The sequence below is a fragment of the Schistocerca serialis genome, chromosome 1 (assembly GCF_023864345.2).
Source record: "Schistocerca serialis cubense isolate TAMUIC-IGC-003099 chromosome 1, iqSchSeri2.2, whole genome shotgun sequence".
In the NCBI taxonomy this organism is placed as follows: Eukaryota; Metazoa; Arthropoda; class Insecta; order Orthoptera; family Acrididae; genus Schistocerca; species Schistocerca serialis.
Window position 1 is genome coordinate 1,018,549,729 of NC_064638.1, and position 23,637 is coordinate 1,018,573,365.

The 23,637-nt window shown below is 40.0% G+C and overlaps 1 protein-coding gene across 1 annotated transcript in view; it reads left to right on the top strand.

Annotated features, from left to right (window-relative positions):
• The window catches only part of LOC126413465 (sodium leak channel NALCN), a 429,358-nt gene that overhangs the window by 332,065 nt on the left and 73,656 nt on the right, over positions 1-23,637 (top strand). The window contains exons 23-25 of the mRNA XM_050083266.1: positions 7,306-7,439; positions 7,527-7,692; positions 7,791-7,985. Coding sequence (XP_049939223.1) covers positions 7,306-7,439; positions 7,527-7,692; positions 7,791-7,985 — 495 coding nt within the window. The remainder of the gene's footprint in view (positions 1-7,305; positions 7,440-7,526; positions 7,693-7,790; positions 7,986-23,637) is intronic.

The following is a 23,637-nucleotide window of genomic DNA, read 5'->3' on the forward strand; positions in this document are numbered from 1 at the left end:
TTGATTTCCAGTATTTTATCTGGCACAGTTCTAAGTATGCACCGCATAACCGGTGGCCCTGGGGTCATACTTATGTAGTGTAATGTCTTGTCCTTTGCTCTACATTGTGCAGTTGCATTGATACTTATAAAACAGGTTGTTGTGTTATATTGCTTACATAATGTATCCTACCATCTGCAGAACTATTTAAAATCACACTGACTTTGCTGCTGGTAGGTCTACTTATGAGCAAGGCCTTAGTTAAATCCACCAAAAGCACAAAATACCCAAGAAATCTGTTCCTAAGATAGGTGGAGAAATGTCTGTCACTACATATGTCCACTAGAAAGGAATAGTAAAGCCGACATCACTTACCATCTCCTTTGACCCAGCATCCTAATACTAGAATCATTGATGGCTAACAGCTGCAGTTTCTCCAGCACTGCCATGTCTGTTGCCTATGGCATCAGCAGGGTGCTGATTCCCAAAGCAATATCTGCCAAAAATACTAAACTAGATCATCTGTTGGCAATGTGCAACTGCTGTGATGTTCCAAATAGTTGTGTTGAACCACCAATTCACTATTGAGGAGAGGTAGTTCTACAGTCTTCAAGGGCACATTAATATTGCATTGTGGTCCACGAACTACTGCTAGTCAGTGCTTTATAAGCCACTGACGCCGCTAGGAGGTGCTCCGGTCCATGGTGGTTACTGTGGACCACTGTTACTAACTGGGTAATCAAATGGCCATGTGCACTTCAAAGCCTGCAGCCCAGACCATTTCTGATATCAACAGGTGGTCAGTGTAGTGTCTTGAGCTTGGGTATGGTCCTGAGCTGGCAGATTAGTAACATCCTGCTTGCAGCCACCTGTCTGAACCCATCCGAAGCTCCAACCCATGCAATTAATTGAAAATCTTTTCCTTCATGGTTTGTAAATCTTGATGAGATGTGGTCCTACTCAGTGTTTGCCAAAATGATGCCACCATGCAGCAGTTCGTATGTTCTTCTGATACGTACAATGCCTGAGTATTGCATGTGGCATCATTATTTTCTATTGCTACAGCCGATAAAACTGCAAACTATAACATTCTGTGTGCATGATCAGCTGCCCGCAATAATTTGTCCAAGGGCTACCCCTCATGTGCTATAAGGTTAACTGCATCTTTGGAGGCAATTGCTGTTGTCAGATATGAAGTAGCAACACTTCAGAGATGTCACTGACTTCTATCATAGCCCATACGTGTCTCCAGAATTCCAATGGGGTTCTGTCACCTCTTCACTAATAATACAGCACCTGCTTAAGCTTTTGTTTGGGTGACTTGATGCAGCAAGTGGTAAGTGCCATCTTGAGAGTTTGGTGAGTCTGTCAGTGTGGAGTTTGCAGAATAACATCTGTAACTATGTTGGTGGGTCTCTGGTCTACATTACCATCAACGTAAATTACTCTTGGTCCTCCATGATCTTCTGTTGAGAGAAAATATTTTCTAAAATCATGAACCAGATCTCAGATTGTGCAGATGAAAATAGTGGGACCCTTAACTATAACAGTGGTGTGAATGACACTAATGAGATGACTGGTGAACAGCACACAACTTGTGAATGCATTTGCAGCATTGAAGATATCACTGGAGCTGATAAGTTCACTGCATCTGAGCTGTCATCACTCCTTTGTGTAGAAACCCTCACCAGTTGTAAGCAACAATTCCACCATGCCTTCCATGGCTGTGAAAAAATTATGCAAAATGCTACTGTACTTTCTGCTTGTGAACTATTTTCGTCTTGAGGTAATCAACTAGAGAGGCAAATTACAGTAGCCACATATAAGATATCTTGATTTATTATCAGCAGGAAGCAACTTGAAACAACAACACAATCAAAGAACAATTGTAGTTCACCATTCACACATTCCAAAGACTGTCTGTTGTACTTGACTTGAGGAGACACTTATTCCCACAAATTCAAAGCCAGTTTTTACTTTAGTGAAATGAACTATCAGCACCTTAATGTGTATGGGTGTTGGTGAGTTAATGATAATGAAACATTTAGCCTTGTATCCATTTTAAAGTGATTACAGTTGCTCACCTCTCATATGGCTATCTACCCTTCACCTCCATAAGGGGTGTTCAGCAGTGGTGCCTGGAAAGTGCTGTGGTGACAGTCATAGCTGTGCAGTGCCTGAGATGAAGGCAGGAACACTGCACAAGGCACAAAGAACACACTATAGATCAGTGTTATGCAGTGTCCTACTCATGAGCATTCACAGAAAAGTATTTATTAGGGTTCAAGATTATAAAATTTTCATTTTTTTATATAACTGATTTGGTGAATCTGAGAACATGTCATAACCCGTAACTAAATTAAACTGGAAGTGCCCAAAAATATTGTATGGCAAATGACTGATAATTTCAGTTCAGCATTTTTTAAAGATTAATTACTTTGATACCTAAGGGTTCTTTATTAGCAAATGCAAAATACATCTTTTTGTATTGTTATTATTCTGGTGGTCTTCAGTCCGATGACTGGTATGATGCAGTTCTCCACATTAATCTAGCCTGTGCATGGTCCTTCATCTCCACATAACTACAGCAGTCTATATACATTTGAATATGTCTTGGTCTCCCTCTACAATTTTCCCCATGACTTCCCTCCATCACCAAACTGATAATTTGTAGATGCCTTAGGATGTATCCTATCAACCTATCCCTTCTTTTAGTCAAGTTGTGCCACAAATTTCTTTTTCCATCAGTTCGATTCAGTTCCTCCTCATTAATTATTTGATCTAATAATCTAATTTTTAACATTCTGCTGTAGCACCACATTTCAAAATTTCTATTCTCTTTTTGCCTGAACTGCTTATCATCCTTGTTTAACATCTGTACAAGGCTGCATTCAACACAAATACTACCAAGAAAGACATTTTGTATTATCAGTATGAAGATGAGTGCCACCTCTTTGATTTGACAGTCAGAAATTATACCCCAATATAACTAAATGAAGCATATTCAATGAGTTAGGAAATAAAGCTAGAAAATATTCACAAAATATATATTTGTTCACATAGCAGTAATTTTAATTTGTCCCTGACAATTAAAAACATGAAACAGAAAAAATCTGTAGACTTATAGTAATCCTGTAGATTAATCAGCAAAAGATTGCACTGATCAATGCTCCTCGCAGTGAAGAAACAGGAAAATAAACTCCAATTTTGATGCCATTATAACACTTCATTTGTGTACAAAACTTCACATCGGATCGTGTTAATGGATTTATTTTATCATTTTCATGCCTTCTATTTCTAGTTGAATGGCAAAATCAAACTTCAATTAAATGTGAAACTTCCTGGCAGATTAAAACTGTGTGCCCGACCGAGACTCGAACTTGGGACCTTTGCCTTTTGCGGGCAATGTGTTTTGAAAGCTACATATTTTTGTTTGCTTGGATAAAGCTCAATCTAGGCCAGCAATTTACTACATGTATGTGGATTAGATTAGATTAGATTAGATTAGATGTACTTTTCATTCCAACTGATCCATAGTGAGTTGATCCTCTAGGATGTGGAACATGTCAGAAAAGAAGAATGCATAATAAGTATTCACAAAATAAGAACAATTATGCTAATATCAAATGAAATTGCCCTTGTGAATGGGGAATCAGCAAAAAAGAAAAAAGAAAAAAAATCATAAGCATAATTACATTTAAAAGTACATGAAACTTGTCACCAAATATTTAATACACTTAGGTGTATATGATAATCTTGGGATTTGTAGCCACACATCATCAAATAAAAAAATGAATTAAAAAACATTTTACAGCACTTATTTATAGTGATCACATTACTGCACAAAGTTTGTACAGAAGTCTAATTGTATGCAATATTCGCATTATTTGATATTATTAGTATCATACGCACATCAGTTGGTTCTGACAGTCTCAAATTGGTTAGCGCAAATGACTCTTAACAGCCTAGGAGTGAACCAAGATGTCCTTGTGTCCCCAGTTTTACGTATTATAGTACAGTCCTGCCAACTGTGACTGAATGTTGCCCTCCATGTAGCTTTAGAGTTCCCCAATTCCTTGTTGTGTATAGCTCTATAGCTCTTCCTGTGTTTTAAATTTCAGGCCCTTTTTCCTCTCCTCTAGTCCAGAAAATATTTTCTCTTTTCAGCTCACACATTTGTGTCCATATATGAAGTACAGAGGAACACATGTTCTGTAAAGCTTCACATCTGCCTTGGCTGCAGGGCAGTGCTAAAACCACTGCCACAAAAAGAAAAAGGCATAATTTTCCATGAACTGACTAAAAATCAAAGGAAGCCAAGTTATATAGTGATTACAAGTGCCACAATATATCCTGTCACATTCAGCAGTTCTAAATCTACAGCTTGGTATAATTACAGAAGGCCTGCACCATCCCCTACCCGGTTGACACTTCCTTGTGGATATTTATGATCCTGCTATAAATAGTCTTTGTTCCAGTTGGGGCTGCCTGTGAATGAAGTTTTACTGTGCAAGACTGATATCTCAGGAAAAAATGAGAAGAAAAGTTATTTATGCTAATTAGTAAGAGTGCAAGGTTGAGGCTTGCTTCCCATATTATCAAACTTCTTTTTTCATATACAGATATTCTAGATCTTATTTTAGAATAAATTCAGACAGGAAATATAACTTAGGTTAAAAATTGCATTATAAAATACACATCTGTACTACCATTATTTATTAAACACAATCAATTTCAGTCCTATATTAGACCATTTTTGGGGCTCGAAAGCAACTCGGCTATGCATTCTCAGAATTTCAAGATCAATTGTAACTCGTAGGCTGTTCCATTACTATTATTAACTGTCTATGTGTAATGTTTATATCCTGACAACATCAGAGGCGATTGTGCACCCTCTTATCATGTTTTGAACAGACAAAAGCACTGTTGCACACCCAACAAAAATCACTGTCTATTTTATATCAAAAAAGTATACAGCATGACCATATATAAACACAAGAATCTCATCAACAAAATTTGGTGAGAGACCCTAACAAAGTGCTAATTATCATAGTTTTCACGTATTGGATTACAACTGATAATTTTAGCAGCTAAGAATGTAACTTATTATAGCACCATATAGCAGAGATGCTGAGTCGCAAATAGGCACAACAAAAAGCCTGTCCCAAATAAAGCTTTTTGCCAGTAAGCTCTTCATCAAAAATAGATCACACACACACACACACACACACACACACACACACACACACACACACACACACACACACACACACACACTTTTCATAATATTGTTACATTCCATCCTGGATTTTCCATTGTTTGAATGTAACTTATGTTAGATGTTGAACTCATATGCCAGAGGAGCAAGTTCTTTCCATGGTTGGTTGTGTGTGACAAGTTGAAACTGAGTAATACTGTGCATAGAATAGGGAAATCAGTTCTAAGATCAGTTGTTGCTTCCCTCGCGATTCAAGACTTATTGAGCTGACATTTACTCTGTAACTATAGAGACATTATTACAAGTCCTTTGCCTTTGAATACTGGGTGCTCACAACAGACACTATCTTAGGTAAGTCATAAAGGCCATAGATTTATTCTTTACTCAGTGCACTCATACCTTCCCTGGCCCAGTTGGTATTCTAGCTGGACATATGATATGTAATCAGTTATCAGTTTGTAATGTGCCGGGCTGTATCCTCACCCAGTAGCCCAAATGTAACGTGCCGGGCTGTATCCTCACCCGGGGCACCACATGTAACATGCCGGGACATGTCCTTATTTATTAGTGCCACTTAAAGTTCACACCACAACCGGATGTACCGGTATTGAAACATTTCCTCACCCAGTAGATAGTGCGCAGTGTTCTCTACCTACCTTGCTTTGTTTATTCAATGTTGTCTTCCTGGTAGCTGCGTCCATCTCACCTAAATCACACTGAAATTAAGAAGCCAGGTGAAGTTTTCCAAAATCAAAAATCAAAATCGTATTCATTGTTGAACATTTATGCCAACCACAGTGCGATTTATTTGTTATCACTCGCACACACAATATCATGTGACCAGGCCTCTTACACTTAATCGTCACAATAGCTAGGTCAAAAACTTCCAGTCTTTAACAAAGTTCACAATTACAATTACCGAAAAATTAACCAACTTGCTGCACTTTTGCTCCAAGAGAATCTGACCGAGAACTGCACCAGCTCGGACATTATATAGACGAGCGCTTGAATATTTGACTATTTCTGTTAATATATTATAGTTTATAATTTCCCAGGGTTAAAATGATCCTTTCTAACTGGTTTTGAAGTTAACTATTGGGTTTTATTATTTAAATAACATGAGTGAGTTGTATCAATTTAAATACGCGGAACTAACTTATGCATCCGCCGTGGGAATTCCCGACTTATAACCACGGCAGCCCTTTTGAACAATAATTTTTACATATTCAAATTTACTTAATTCTTAATTAATGCACTTACAAAGTTGAGACTGGAGTTATTTTACGTAGGAAAATAAAGGTAGCAAAAGTATCGAAACAGATCTCGGAATTATTTGGTAGTTTGGTCACAATTGGCACTGAAAGTCATACAGGCTACAGATTTTAAGTCTTAATATCTATTTAACTAACAGACTTTGGGTTAATTTAAACACTTTGCTGGAATCAGTAAAATTTAGGCTTTCTTTTGGATGCAGTCTTATAGCTGAATTTGATCTATTAGCTCACTCTAATTTTACTTAATATGTATTTCACAATATACATCATTGTCCATAACTGTTAATAGTATGCATTTCCAATAAAACTGATTAGCTCATTACATTCAGAATAGATATTAGAATGTACTGAAATAATAGATTTTACTAGGGGAATTTTATTTAAACTATTTCTGAATTCCGTACTATGAGGCTGAAGGCCACAGAATCTGTAGTAGTGTAGTGTAGTAGTGAAAATGAAAAAAAATAAAAGTTCATTGCTTAAATAAGTTACTGAAGGAGTGTAAAACCAAAACAGGATAGCAGTGGGCAACCCTGTTTCGTTACAAGCTTTCCCTTAGATTTCCTTATCAGTGCATACCAACATACTCTGTATTCAGATCAAAGTGACCTTATGTACTATATTTAAGAAACACATGTTGCATGTTATCACTTTTATGTGTTTTGTTAGTTTCTTCATTGCTGGTAATTTTATAATATTATTAGAAGTGAGTGTCTGATGTTAAATGTATTAAGCACTTCTATTGAATGAAATAAACATGTTAGATGGAAAAATCAAGACATTAATTGAAGCATTTATTCATGATTGTTTATCAGTTTTGTTATTTTGTTCCAGGTCCATGCAATATACATTCACATTTACATCTTTCTTGGCTGTATGATTGGACTGACACTTTTTGTTGGTGTGGTAATAGCAAATTACTCAGAAAATAAGGGGACTGCCTTGCTTACAGTTGATCAGAGGAGATGGTAATAGCATTTGTAGCTATGTAGTTTGAAAAGTACGCCAGGATTTTTCATTCATATATTTACATTCAACTGATAAATTTCTGATAGGTGTGATTTAAAGAAAAGATTGAAAATTGCTCAACCACTTCATTTACCTCCAAGACCTGATGGAAAGAAATTTCGAGCATTCATCTATGATATTACACAAAATATCTACTTCAAACGTTTTATTGCTCTCATGGTTCTCCTCAACAGCAGTTTACTTTGTGTGTCTGTAAGTTTAAATTTCATGTTTTTCTTTATTGATCACCATATGTTAGAATTTTGTTGGTAACTGTTATCTGCAATATCCCTGATATGCCTTCTTCACAGTGGAGGGAAGAAGAATCTCACACAGACCCACTGGCAACAGTTAGTACAGTTCTGACATTAATTTTTGTGGTAGAGGTTGTGATGAAAAATATTGCCTTCACCCCAAGAGGTTACTGGCAGTCGAGAAGAAATCGTTATGATCTACTAGTCACAGTTCTTGGAGTAATTTGGATGTTTATCAATGCAACTCTCAGGGTAAGTTTATAACATATTTTTTGTTTGCAAAATAATGTCACAGCTTTAAAAACCATTTTTTATTGTAGTGACTACTACACAGTGAAATAATCTGAAGACAATTAAATTCTGATTTATTGACTCCATAAGTGTACTCATTGGTGAAACAATTAATCTGAGCAGAGTAATCCTGAAACAAAGTCCAGCAGTAGAACCAAGGTCATTGTAGGACAGAGCACAACAATATGATCACTGTGGTTCAGAAATGAAGTGAAGTGTGGAGATTTGGCCACAACCTAAGTAAGCCACCATAGTTCAGATGAGTGATAGAAGGCGTATTGTGAGCATCTGCATGCACACATGTGTTGGAGACTCACAACAGGGAAGCAGGTGCTGCTCCTGATGACCATCTCCAGAATGAATGCCATGGGGTAGCTAACGAGTCGTGATGACTTAGCACAGTGTCACAAAAGACAAAACTGGTGCACGGCTGTGTAAGTGGCCACATGTAAAGTGCACAAATTTCGAGGGGTGAGTAGATAGGCAGCAGTAGCCCCTGGTGGAGGAGTCACTGCTCAAGATATGCATGCCTAGTAGTGTCAGCAATGCAGTAAAATATGAGTGTTAACACATTCCTCCTTCCTCAGGAGAGGCTTGTTGATGGCTGTAAAAGCTGCGAGACTCTTTATGTGCTGGTGGCCTTCCATGAACACGATGAACATGGCACTGTCAGCTATCAGAGCCACCAGCAGCCCCATACTTGCATGTTGCAGGCTGTAGGGCCATAAGTGATCCAGGTGGAGGCAAGCCCTTTGAGGACACTGTGGAGCTCAAAGTGGGATGCCTGCTGGGTCACTGGCAGTAGTGACACTTTCTGAGCGTCTGGGACCCCCAAAACACCACAGAGTGGGCACCGGGACCTCCAAAGCATCACAGAGTGGGTAGATCACCAGTGCTGCCAGGAACGGTTCACGAGGCAGAGATCCAAGGTACTGTAGCGCTGTGCGTGATCACTGGAAAGTATAAGGCAGCAACACGGGACTGTTGGGTGGCAGCATTCGGGCCCCTTTGAGCTGCTGAGCTGAGTCAATTGTCTCCCGCTGAGTCCTAGAACATGTTTGTACGTATATCTCTTCAGAAAATGCAGTCAGTGCCAGGTGAGGAGAAGAGGGGGTACCTGGACAATTGTGACCGGAGGTGAGTAAAAATGGGCAAGAGAGAAATCATCTGCTGGGGAATGCTGTAGCAGCTGGAGCAATTGATGGCAGTGGCTACCTGGTGGTGTGCAGGCAGAACTGGTTGAGATGGCGGGCAGCTTGCCTGTCCCTCAATTTCAGCATACACAACTTGCAACCCCATTGCTGCTGAATGACTGTTGGGACCCGTCTGTTCCAATTACCAAAAGCACATGCTCAGACTAGGTGTGGGGCTGGCATCAGTAGGTGAAACATGTGCACAGCTGGTGTGTTTAGTCTGTGGAACATGTAGCTAAGTGCTTCCTGCTTCTGAGAACTGGATTGTTGTGATGTCTCATGTATAACTGTGTCTTTTGTTGTTGGTTTTCAGTATATTTCAAATATGTGTTGGTTGTTTTGAATCTTCATTGTGATGTCCAAGGCATTTGTCTAATTTGCTGTTTCTCTATTGTAAAATGCATCTTATCATGAACAGAATTTATGTCTGTGTGTAACTGGTCAATTTTATTGCTTGGTTCATGTATCAGGCACGAGATGATGTCCATGTGTCTAATCCAGTATAGGATGTTGTACCTATTTGGCACTGTTTTGTTAAATATAGTGTGTTGTGTGTGGTTCATAAATATATTTGCTATGGTTCCAGGCATTGGGGATCCCCTTGATAATCCTTCACTTTGTAAATATAGAATTCATTATTGAACTGAAAATAGTTCTGTTCTGTTGTCAGTTTTAGAAGCCTGACTATTCCTTTGATGTATTCATGTATAAGTGTACTGTGTGTCTTAAGATTTTGTTCTATAATGTTTATTGTTTCAGTTATTGTTGTATTGGAATACATATTGTCCAGATCAAATGACAGGAGGATGGCTGTGTCTGGAATTTGTATGTCTTTCATGCACCGAATCAATTTTGTGTTATTTCTTATAGTTCTGTCCTCTTGTAGTTTGTAGTTTTCTGATAAAGAGGACAGAACTATAATAAATGCCACATAATTGATTCAGTACATAAAAGACACAAGTTACAGACACAGCCATCCTCCTGTCATTTGCTGTAGACAATATGTATTCCAATACACCAATAACTGAAACAATAAACATTATAGAACAAAATCCTAAGGCGTACAATACACTTGCACACAAATACATCAAAGGAACAGTCAGGCTTCTAGAGCTAGTAACAGAACGAAACTATTTTCAGTTCAATAATGAATTCTATTTACAAAGTGAAGGATTACCAATGGGATCCCGAGTGTCTGGAACAAATTAGTTCCAAATAGGTACAACATCCTGTACTGGATTAAATATATGGACGACATCTTGTGCCTGATAGATGAACCAAGCAATAAAATTGACCAGTTATACACTGACTTAAATTCTGTTCATGATAAAATACATTTTACAATAGAAAAAGGGCAAAATAGACAGTTAAATTTCTTGAACATCACCATAAAGATCCAAAACAACCAACGCACATTTGACATATACTGCAAACCAACGAAACAGACACAATTGTACATGAGACATCACAACACCCCAGTTCTTAAAAGTAGGCAGCACTTAGATACATGCTGCACAGACTAAACACTATGTACACTATGTACAGATAATTACAAAAAAGAAATGAATACCATAATACAAATAGCCACAAACAATGGATACAAAGATAATTTAGTAACAAAGCTGAACAAGAAAATCAAAAAACACAAAAGAACAAACACCCATCTGTCATCAAGACAAGGACAAAATCACACACAAACAAATACACAAAATACAAAAAGTGGAAGAAACAGAAAGTAAAAGATCGTACACAGTGACATACAATTACAAATAAACACACAGAATATCCAATGTTTTCAATAAACAAGGCATAAAAATAGTCCACCAAGCCAACAACTCGATTCAGAAATACTTCCCAAAAACAATAGATAAAACTGATCTATTTCAGAAATCAGGAATATACCAACTAAAATGTAATACTTGTGATGGAACATACATAGGTCAAACCAGGAGGACATTTGATACCAGAGACAAAGAACATGTAAGAGCATGAATTTGTAGGACAAATCATTCAACTTTTGCAGAACACTTACACCAACACCAACATAAAATTAGAGCCAGAGACACACACAAATTAGTTTCACAGGTTAGCAACACTCACAACATGAATGAAAAGAAATGAATAGACATCAAAATTGTTACAGTGTGGAATAAAAAAAACAGTTTACCAAAGTGAAGTATAAATAATTCAGCACAAGAACTCCTGCAGAATTACAAACACTGCCAACTGCCAAGTGCAAATGTGAGTCAAAGTCTTTAGATGTCAACCACTGCTAGCAAGGAGGGAAGAAGCAGAACATGTAAAGAAACACCGTAAGTAACTTGCACACAAACCTTATAAACAAATTGCTGTTTTTAAAATAAAACAACCAAAAATGTATCCAGTTTGCAGAATAACCACAGAAGATGATTTACAAATAACAGTGATATGATATACATGTGGTGTAGTTCTTTTTAATTAAACTGCAGTCAGCTCAAGGCAGATAACCAATAGTAACAGACTTGAAAATAAAGTTAAAACATCACAGGCCGGACTGTCATAGTTGTATTTTAACATTTGAAATTTAAAGGCATGCACCAGGCACTCAACTTCACCATTAGAAAAGATGTGGCCCAAATATTTTGGATGTATTTGTCACATAGAAGTTCCCAAAGGTTTGCAGTAGAAACTGAGGACCATTGTCCATCACTAAATTCTGGGTAAGACCTTCAATGGAAAACGTTTTTGATAAGGCCATAACGGTGCTTTTCCCTGTTGTAAACCTGAGACTGACTATGCAGGGAGAACATTAAAAAATCTGACAAACTGAAGGGATGAATTCCTGACTGCAAATGAAAGAAAGAAGTCGTATGAACATATGTCCAGAAATGCATTATTGCCATGGTAGATGGCTCTGTCGAATAACAGTTCTTCTGAACTCATGTTGCGTGTTCCTTCTGTGTTACAGGCTGTGCAATTGATGCAGCATACTGTAAGCAGCAGAATGGTCCAGTATTCATGTCAGGAACAAGCAGAGATGGTGTTGTTCATGTCGGAACAAGCCAAGATGGTGTTTGCATACAGCCAAGCAGATGAAAATGGTTCAGAGGCAGCATGACTACACCAAAACAAGTACCTTCACAGACACTAACAACATCACACAACATTTCAAGCTGTTTTTGGGTGTTTGTGTGATCATGGTTCCTTTCAGACAGACAAATGTGCAGTGAGGTGGTGGAGTGTGTATACACCAGATTTGGAGGACTAGGTTCTACAACATATGGAGACAAACCCTAGTACAAGCTAGTGGCCCACCAAAATGGTGTAAGCCAAAGTATGGTTATATGTATCCTGCATTGCAATCACTACCATCTCTATCACCTGAAATGCCTTGGAGGCCACTTCGAACATCTGTTGTGATGTTAATGCAATGCACCTCTGTACTGTGTTACGGGATGGTTTGTTGTCATTGCATGCATACTGTCTGTTTCTGGACGTATGTTCATAGGACCTTTTTTTTCCTCCATTTCCGGTCAGGAATCTGTCCCTGTGGTTTGTCGGTTTTATTACTGTTCACCCTGTATCAACTAAGCAGGAGTATACAGTCATCACAGCGATCCAATGTGTTCTGAGAAGACGGCCAGCAAAATCCAAGCAGACCCTGTCTCACGATTGTGCGGTGCTATGCCATGGAAAGAAAGTGTTCTTATGAGCCGCTTGCTATTCTGCACATTTGTTGCATGACTGGACCATCTGTACTATTTGTTGATTCCTGGCCAGTATAATGGTGTCATACCAGCATTTTTATCTTGTATACCCTTAGTGGTAGGAAAGTAGAAGCACAGAATGTCATTCTATAATGAGAGGGTACGATTATGTGCAGTGATGCATGTTACATAGCCAATAGGATAACTCCATCAACCAAAACCAACCACTCTTATAGCTGAAAATATTGATAAAGGGGCTCTGCCTTCCGTTTGTAACACTCCGGTTTGATCTTACTGACTTATCCCACTCGATCGGGATCGAATAGCAGCCCAAATAGATAATAATTAATGTGACCGTGTACCTAATGGGGCTGGCAATCGGATTGGACTGCTACGGAGATGTTACATTCCATCTTGTCCTTCTCAAATGCTGTAATAAAGAAATGTCTGGTGCCAAGAAGAACGACAACCCAGCTTCATTAATCAATGACCTGTATTCATCACAAAAACACAAAGTAAGGAGACAGCCACTGCCTTCGTCGTACAGAATTAATAACGGCTAATCTCAGCACAGGCCCTTTAGTTATTCATTATCGTCACACGCAATTTCAATCATTGTAATCCAACACTGCAATCCAACACTGCAATCCAAATGATGCCGGCGCGGTAGACGCGTAATTACAATATCGGCACAAAAATGTCACTGAATCACACTAATAATTATACTTTTTCACTTTCCCGTATATTTCTAACACAAAGGGGTTAAACCACGGCGATGGCCACTCCCTTTGTTGGTACGGTCTTGCATTCCAGCAACAGACCTCCACCCAGCTCGGCCCGCAGCGCGTACCACACACTACTGTCTCAACACTCGCTCTCCCTCTCGCAACCCGACGCACACTATCGATTGTTTGCCCTATCGACCTGTGCTGTCGCAAAACTTATAGTAAGGGCCTACGGACCCCTTACACGTTGCAGCAGCTGCTCTAGCCATCCCCACAGAAAGTTACAAAATATGTGTGGTAAGACGGGGTCTACACCCGTGGTTACCACGATATGCTCACCTGTAGTGGGAAATGTGTCAACTGTGGACTGTGCTACTTCATTAAGGTAGAAACATAGAATCTCTTTTTTGTTGTGCAAAGGTTTGGGACCCATTGGCAGCCAGAGGAGGGCATCTGCATTTAAATGTCTATCCCTGGTACAAAAATTAATTTCATAATTGTGTCAGCTGAATAAAAGTGACCAGCACTGCAACCAGTGAGCCATTATATCAGGGAGCTGTGATGAGGGGCTGAACAGTGAAATGAGCAGCTTATGGGCTGTTGTCAGGTGAAACTTCAGCCAGTACCAAAATAAGTAATGTTTTTGAGTTCATATATAACAGCTAAAGCTTCTTATTAAATTTGGGAATAATTCCTTTGAGGTGCCATCCAAGTCCCTTCAGAATACCATGTTCCAGGACGGCCTCAATCCCATATTCTGAAGCATCAGCCATCACTAACAACTGTTTGGTAAGCTGAAAGGTTGCTGAGCACAGGGCTAAGTGAAGGCAAGTTTTCAAAGTTCGAAATGCGGTCTCGCAGTCCTGTGTCCAAGCAAATGGGTTACCCTTTATTTGTAATGCTTTTGGCATGAACTTAACTGTGTTAGGAAACCTTCCTGAGAAGAGTTAACAGTTCCTTGACGTTTTTCAGCCTAGGTAGTGCCGTGATGGCTTCGTGCAAAATTACATGTCCCAGATATTAAACTGATGGCTGAGAGAACTGAGATTTGTTGAATTTACACCTGCTTAGTGGAGTGTGTGGAGCAGCATACACAGATTTTCGAATTGGTCCCCTGTGGAAGTTCCCGTTACTTGATGTCGTCAAGGTAATTTAGATAGCATGATGTATTTTACATTAATTGCTCAAAAATCTTTGAAACACGGTGGGAGTAGTGGCAATGTAGAACACTAAAGGAATGTTGACTACCAAGAGCTGTACAACTCTTCATCAAGCAGACGCTACAGGTAGGATTCAGCCAGTTCTATTTTCAAAAAATATCTCCCACCAGCTATTTTGGCCTTTAATTCATCTGGACTGTGATAAACAATTTGTTGGGAGGGGAACTGCTGACAGTGATCAAGTTCATATCCACAGGCTGTTATTGCTGCTGCCAAGAATGAATTGTGGGAAACTGACACACACGACTGCAATGTGTCCTCACTTATTACTTGTGACAAGTCTCCCAATGATGGGGGCAGTGTTACTGTGATTAATTCTTAAAACACACTGAGCAAGATGGAAGTGGAGAATGCCCAGACTGTTTACCTGTTGCAGCACATACACAAGCTGGGATCTATCTGTGGACGGGCCATACCACCACTACTTTCACATTGTCCAAGTCTATCGATGCCTGGCACCTGCTATCCAGCATGTTACCTGCAATGTTGGCCCATGTTTCTAATTACTGGCCTGCCACATAGGAAATTTCAAAAGGCCTGTGTGAGAGCTAGAACTTGTTCAGGTGATCGGTCATGAAACTGTATAGTGTGCTATCTGACTTCTTTATATGGGGCATAACAGATAATGGCATCGCAATCTATTGTGTTGGTATGTGACTCCTTATGTTTGGAAGTGATGAAATGACACTTTTGACTAAGGCTGTCCATGCCCTGTACGTCTGATTAGGGTGTTTTTTACTTTGATAAACTTCTACGCTATACACAATCCCATGCACATGCTGGTGGTGGTTCGTGGTTAGTAAATTGCGCATTTCGTCAATTTACAACTAAGAGGATTCAATCAACAGGACTAATTTACATAAAATTCTGTTGGTATAAGTAATGATCCGAACAAGAAGAGAGCTTCTATAGTGTCAGCATTCCTTACCTGGGAAGCTTCAAAGTATGGTCAGAGTCATTTTTCATATAATTCTGAGTCCTCTGCTGATTCCTTGTACAGTGGGAGCAGTGGCGGGGGGCTAGCTGTGGATGCTGCTGGTATTCCACAGGTACTGACAAAACCTTTCCCAACATGATGGTGTTTTCTTGCTAAATTTGTTCCATCTGCAACTGGCACTTGTTCTGAACTGTGTAACTTCAGAGCACTGTTCACTAATGGCAGTGGTAATAATTGTCTGTTCCTGAATCTGTCAAATGCACTGTTCAAGGGAAGAAAAGAGCACACTGAGTTCCTTTGTCACTACTTTTGTAACAACTGATAAACACTGAAACAACCCTAAAACAGTTAACCACTGATTTATTGACACCACAAGTCAGTGACTGGCAAAACAATTAATCTGAACAGGGTTATCCCTAAACAAAGTCCAGTAGTAGAACGAAAGTAGTTGTAGCGCAGAGTACAAGAATGTGATTGTTATGGTGCAGCAAATGAAGTGAAGCAGGAAGCTTGGGCCACGGCCTAAGTAAGCCACCATAGCTCAAATGGGTGCCAGGAGGCATGCTGTAAGCATTGGCACATGCATCTTTGTCGCAGACTCGTGATCGGGAAGCAGGTGCTGTTCCTGGTGGCTGACTCTGGGATGAACACCAAGGGGTAGTGAACAAGTCTTGATGACATAGCATGGTGTTGTGAAAGGCAGAAATGGCGTAATGCTGTATGAGTGGCCACATTTAAACCACATGTACTTCGAGTGGCAGCCAGATGGGCGGCAGTAGCCTCCGTTGGAGGAATCACTGCTGGAGATGGAGACACCTAGTAGTGTCAGCAACATGGTAACATGTAGGTGTTACCTCAGTTGAATTACAACTGTTGACTAACTCTAGTTATTTGTAAAGGCTGCCATTAAAGAAGTTAAGGATACTTCTGGATTTAATTCTATAGATTGACAATGTTGTGAACCACACTACTGTATTGGTAGTCACCGAATGCTTTGTTGTGCTCTACAATTTTTGCTGTTTTAGTGGGGTAAAAATGCAAGGCTGTAGGAGCATATACATGGTAATTATAATTAAAGTTAAACTTTCAAACCACTGTAGAAATTACACCAATGGTCAGAATGATGTCAAATTGCAATGGAATATTATCGGAGAAGGAGGAAAACGTCTGGCAGAAGAAAAATAGTTACAGAATGTAAAAATAGATGTTGCTGTAAGCATCATAATTTAATAGTGGTCGACTACAAATGACAAATAAATCATACAGTAATGCCTAAGGCATATGTTTGGTGTTAAACACACTATACTACTCAGTGTGCATGGGTGTACAGGTGGATACTGTTAGTTATGTGAACCGATCCACCATGGCCAGGTCATATGACATCAGATGAGAAAAATCGGTTTTTAATTGTTCTGAGGCCAAAAACCGCATAAAAAGCATCAATCACATCAGTTTTTAATTGTCTTGAGGCCAAAAATTGCATAAAAAGCATCAATCAAAATCAAATTGGGTTATTAATTTCTGTGTGACTAGTGCAAAACATTTTCAATATGGTGTCCACCATTTTCTGCAGCAAGCTGAAATCAGGAAACAGCATGTTCCACAACTGATCGAAGTGTTTCCGGGGTCACATTCAGAATGTGTTGTGCAACATGTGCCTTTAATGCAGCTAAGTTTGCAATAGCCCCACAGCCAGAAGTCACACAGATTAAGATCAGGTGATGGGGTCAGACAAGCTGTAGGCAAATGGCGGCTGATAATTCAAGCATTTCCAAAATGGCGCTTCAGCAGCTGCTTAACTGGATTTGCAATGTGTGGAGGTGCACCATCTTGCATAAATGTGATCCCATCCAAACATCCACACTGTTGGAGAGCTGGAATAACACGGTTGTGCAAAAGACACTCATAGCACTTACCAGAGCCGGTACGGGTAACAGGACTGGAAGCACCTGTGTCTTCGAAAAAATATGACCCTATGATAAATGATGACATAAACCTGCACCACACAGTGACCTTTTCAGGATGAAGTGGTACTGATTGATTTGCATGTGGATTTTCCGTTGCCCACATTCGACAATTCTGTGTATTGACGTATCCTGTCAGATGGAAGTGGGCTTCGTGTGTCCACAAAATCTTCTACGGCCAATCATTGTCCACTTCCAAATTAGCAAGAAATTCTAAATCAGAAGTCTCTCTTGCTGGCAGGTCAACAGGAAGAACTTGTGCACATGGGTAATTTTGAATGGGAAAAGAGGAAGGATGTTTCGTAGGATTTTACGCACCTTGCTCACGAGTATGTCCAATGTTCAGGCAATTCTCCATGCACTACGCGTTTGCATACCAACACTCGTCTGCTCCTGCATTGCTGTGGCCACTGCTTCTAATGACATCGAATCAGTTTATTTCCTCCCTCTACCAGGTTGCACACCAAAAGAACCTGCTTTTTCAAATTTCTGAATCATTTTCTCCAGATCCAAGGCAGTCATCGGACCAATGCCGTTTTTCAAATCCTTCAATGTCCAGAACTTCTGCAGAGTGACATGTGCACAGTCATCATTCTTGTAACACAGCTTTACAAGCTGAGTGTGATCCTGCATTGAGAAAGTCATGGCGAATGTCGCAGATGCGAAAGGAGGAAAAGCCGTGTACCTGGCGTGTTCATACTAACTTCAGTGGGTCATGCACATGACAGGTGTTTTCAGTTACGTTTATGGAAAAAGTTCAAGGCAATCGTAAAATGCGTTTTAGACAGGTACGTGCCGAGCAAAACTGTGAGGGACGGGAAAAACCCACCGTGGTACAACAACAAAGTTAGGAAACTACTGCGAAAGCAAAGAGAGCTCCACTCCAAGTGTAAACGCAGCCAAAACCTCTCAGACAAACAGAAGCTAAACGATGTCAAAGTTAGCGTAAGGAGGGCTATGCATGAAGCGTTCATTGAATTCGAAAGTAAAATTCTATGTACCGACTTGACAGAAAATCCTAGGAAGTTCTGGTCTTACGTTAAATCACTAAGTGGCTCGAAACAGCATATCCAGACACTACGGGATGATGATGGCATTGAAACAGAGGATGACACGCGTAAAGCTGAAATACTAAACACCTTTTTCCAAAGCTGTTTCACAGAGGAAGACCGCACTGCAGTTCCTTCTCTAAATCCTCGCACAAACGAAAAAATGGCTGACATCGAAATAAGTGTCCAAGGAATAGAAAAGCAACTGGAATCACTCAATAGAGGAAAGTCCACTGGACCTGACGGGATACCAATTCGATTCTACACAGAGTACGCGAAAGAACTTGCCCCCCTTCTAACAGCCGTGTACCGCAAGTCTCTAGAGGAACGGAGGGTTCCAAATGATTGGAAAAGAGCACAGATAGTCCCAGTCTTCAAGAAGGGTCGTCGAGCAGATGCGCAAAACTATAGACCTATATCTCTTACGTCGATCTCTTGTAGAATTTTAGAACATGTTTTTTGCTCGCGTATCATGTCATTTCTGGAAACCCAGAATCTACTATGTAGGAATCAACATGGATTCCGGAAACAGCGATCGTGTGAGACCCAACTCGCCTTATTTGTTCATGAGACCCAGAAAATATTAGATACAGGCTCCCAGGTAGATGCTATTTTTCTTGACTTCCGGAAGGCGTTCGATACAGTTCCGCACTGTCGCCTCATAAACAAAGTAAGAGCCTACGGAATATCAGACCAGCTGTGTGGCTGGATTGAAGAGTTTTTAGCAAACAGAACACAGCATGTTGTTATCAATGGAGAGACGTCTACAGACGTTAAAGTAACCTCTGGCGTGCCACAGGGGAGTGTTATGGGACCATTGCTTTTCACAATATATATAAATGACTTAGTAGATAGTGTCGGAAGTTCCATGCGGCTTTTCGCGGATGATGCTGTAGTATACAGAGAAGTTGCTGCATTAGAAAATTTTAGTGAAATACAGGAAGATCTGCTGCGGATAGGCACTTGGTGCAGGGAGTGGCAACTGACCCTTAACATAGACAAATGTAATGTATTGCGAATACATAGAAAGAAGGATCCTTTATTGTATGATTATATGATAGTGGAACAAACACTGGTAGCAGTTACTTCTGTAAAATATCTGGGAGTATGCGTACGGAACGATTTGAAGTGGAATTATCATATAAAATTAATTGTTGGTAAGGCGGGTACCAGGTTGAGGTTCATTGGGAGAGTGCTTAGAAAATGTAGTCCATCAACAAAGGAGGTGGCTTACAAAACACTCGTTCGACCTATACTTGAGTATTGCTCATCAGTGTGGGATCCGTACCAGGTCGGGTTGACGGAGGAGATAGAGAAGATCCAAAGAAGAGCGGCGCGTTTCGTCACCGGGTTATTTGGTAACCGTGATAGCGTTACGGAGATGTTTAATAAACTCAAGTGGCAGACTCTGCAAGAGAGGCGCTCTGCATCGCGGTGTAGCTTGCTCGCCAGGTTTCGAGAGGGTGCGTTTCTGGATGAGGTATCGAATATATTGCTTCCCCCTACTTATACCTCCCGAGGAGATCACGAATGTAAAATTAGAGAGATTAGAGCGCGCACGGAGGCTTTCAGACAGTCGTTCTTCCCGCGAACCATACGCGACTGGAACAGGAAAGGGAGGTAATGACAGTGGCACGTAAAGTGCCCTCCGCCACACACCGTTGGGTGGCTTGCGGAGTATCAATGTAGATGTAGATGTAGATGTACGTATTCTGACACATACAGTGCCATCTATTGATCACTTTTCACACTACTTTTTTTTCTTCTGCCATACGTTTTCCCCCTTCCCCGATAATATTCCATTGCAATTTGACGTCATTCTGACTTGTGGTGTTATTTCTATAGCATTTTGAAAGTTTAACTTTAATTATAATCACCCTATATATCTAGGAGAAAGATAGATACCACCTATAGGAAAATTAAATAGGTCTTTGCAGAAAAAGGAAGTAGACGTGTGAATATCAAGAACACAGATGGAAAACCAATACTAAACAAGAAAGGGCAACCACAAAGGTGAAAGAAGCATTTGGAGGGGCAGTGTAAGGGAAATGAACTTGAAAGCAGTATTATAGAAAGGGAAGAAGATGAGGTGGGAGATATGATGCTACGAGAAGAATTTGACAGATCTGGATCAGTATTTGTAGATCTAGGTGTCCTCTACAGGGTGCACAAGGACAACGGAGGACTGAGGGTGTTATACCGATTCCCCTAACCAACAAATTTGAGGTAATGTCTTTCAATGAAACTGAAAACTGAGCCAGTGGGATTCACTTTACCTGATTTGGGGAAACCTGTATTGTCCAGAATCAGGAGACCTACACAAAAGGGTAGGGGCCTGTTAATAGTCGGCAATTCAAACATAAAGTGAGTGATGGTACCCGTTATGGAAATATCAACAAGGAAAAGGAAATAGCACCAGGTACACTCAGTGTGTATGACTGGGGGCCTTATTCAACATGTTGAAGAGGCTATTCCAGAGCAGTCACTGAGCGAACAGCATGCAACCAACAGCAGATTGTGGTGCACATTGGAGCAAATGATGCCTGTCATCTGTGCTCCAAGGTCATTCTTGGGTCATTCCAGTGACTGGCAGAAAAGATTGAGAAGACCAGCCTTGCACATTGAGTTTCAAGAAAGCTTGTAATTTCCAGCATTGTCCCCAGAACTGATCATGGCCCTTTGGTTCTGAGTTGTGTGGAAGTGCTGAACCAGAGACTTTGAAGGTTCTGTGACAAGCTAGGATGCAACTTCCTGGACTTGTGCCATAGATTTGAGAATTGTACAGTCCCTCTAAATAGGTCAGAGGCTGCTACTCAGACAGCTGACTGTGTGTATGGTGCACACAAGGGTTTTTTAGTTTAGGTGGCTCTCCATCCAATCCATATAATGATAGCAATATGACCAAAAGTATCAGTGTAAGATCAAAATAAATACCTCCCACAGGTGAAAGTATTAAAATTCTAATGGTAGACTTCTGAAGTATTCACAACAAAATTCCAGAGTTTGAAGCAATCATGAAAAGCAGGGAAGCTCATATAATACCAGATACAGAAAGCTGTTTGAAACCTGAACTTGATAACAGTGGGATTTTGGGGGAAAATTTAAGTGTATATCAAAAGGATAGGAAAATGGGAAATGGAGGTGGTGTATTTGCCACAGTAGACAAGAAACTCAAATCCACTGAGACAGAAATTGAAGCTGCATGTGAGTCAGTTTGGGCAAGACTCAGTATCAGTGACGGGCATAAAATGATAATTGGATCCTTCTGTCACCCACCCAGACTCATCTGCTGATGTAAATGAAAACTTTAGAGAAAACCTCAGTTCACTTGTATGTAAGTCCTTAATCATACTGTACTCATTAGTGGATGCCTTAATCATCCAACAATTAATTGAGAAAATTACAGTTTCATTAATGGTGGGCATGATAAGACACCCTGTGAAATGTTACTAAATTTCTTCTCTGAAAACTACCTAGAACACATAGATAGTAACCCCAGTCATGTATTGGATCTAATGGCAACAAACGGACCTGACCTCTTCGAGGATGTCCACATCAAAACTAGTGTCAGTGATCGAGATACAGTTGTGCCAACAATTATTACAAAAGTACAATGGACAACTAAAACAACCAAAAAGATATATATGTTCAGCAAAGTAGCTAAAAAATTCGTAGTGTCATATCTCAATGAGGAACTTGAAACTTTCAGCACAGGGCAGGAGCATGTAGAGGAACTCTGGCTCAAGTTTAAAAGAATATTTGACCGTGGTTAGATATGTACCCAATGAAACAGTTCATAAAGGGAAGGAACCTCAATGGTATACAGTCACTATAAGGAAACTTCTAAAGAAACAGAGATTACTGCATAATAGGTGTAAAACAAAGGGTTCTGATAGAGAGATGCTGAATGAAACACCTTTGGCTGTCATGAGAGCAATGCATGATGCCTTCAATGACCGCTATAGCAAATATTGTCAAATAATATTTCACAGAACCCAAAGAAATTCTAATTGCATATAAAGGCTGTTAGTGGCACTGAAGTTAGTGTCCAGTCCCTAGCGAATGATACAGGAACTGAAATTGAGGGTAGCAAGTGTTCCTTTACAAAGGAAAACCCAGGACAATTGCCCCAGTTTAACCCTTGTATCACGGAAAAGGTGAATGAAATAAGTATAGTGTCAGTGGTGTTGAGAACAGCTGATCAGATTATACACGGAATTTGTGGCTGAGTTAGCCCCTCTTCTAACTATAATCTATCGTAGGTCCCTCGAACAAACATTTGTACCCAGTTCTTGGAAAACCCATGTACTAGGAGGGTAGTAGAAGTGATCCACAAAACTACCACCCAATATCCTTGATACTGATTTCTGGTGTAATCTTAGAACATATTTTGAGCTCAAACATAATGAGGTATCTTGAAAAGAATGATATCCGCAATGCCAACCAGCATGTGTTTCGAAAACATCGATCGTGTGGAACCCAACTCTCACTTTTCTCACATGACTTACTTAAAGCTTTGGATCGAGACAGTATTTCTTGATTTCTGAAAAGCATTTGACCCAGCACAACACCTATGCCTATCATCAAAAGTATGATCATATGGAGTAATAAGTGAAATCTGTGACTGGATTGAGGACTGATCTTGGGTGGAGAGTTATTGTCAGATCTAGAACAAACTTCCGGGTGTGCCCCAGGGAAGAGTGTTGGGACCATTGCTGCTCATGCTGTATATTAATGACCTTGCAGGCAATAATAATAGTAAAATCTGGCTTTTTGCAGATGTTGTAGCCATCTATAATGAAGTACTGTCTGAAAGAAACTGCTTAAATATTCAGTCAC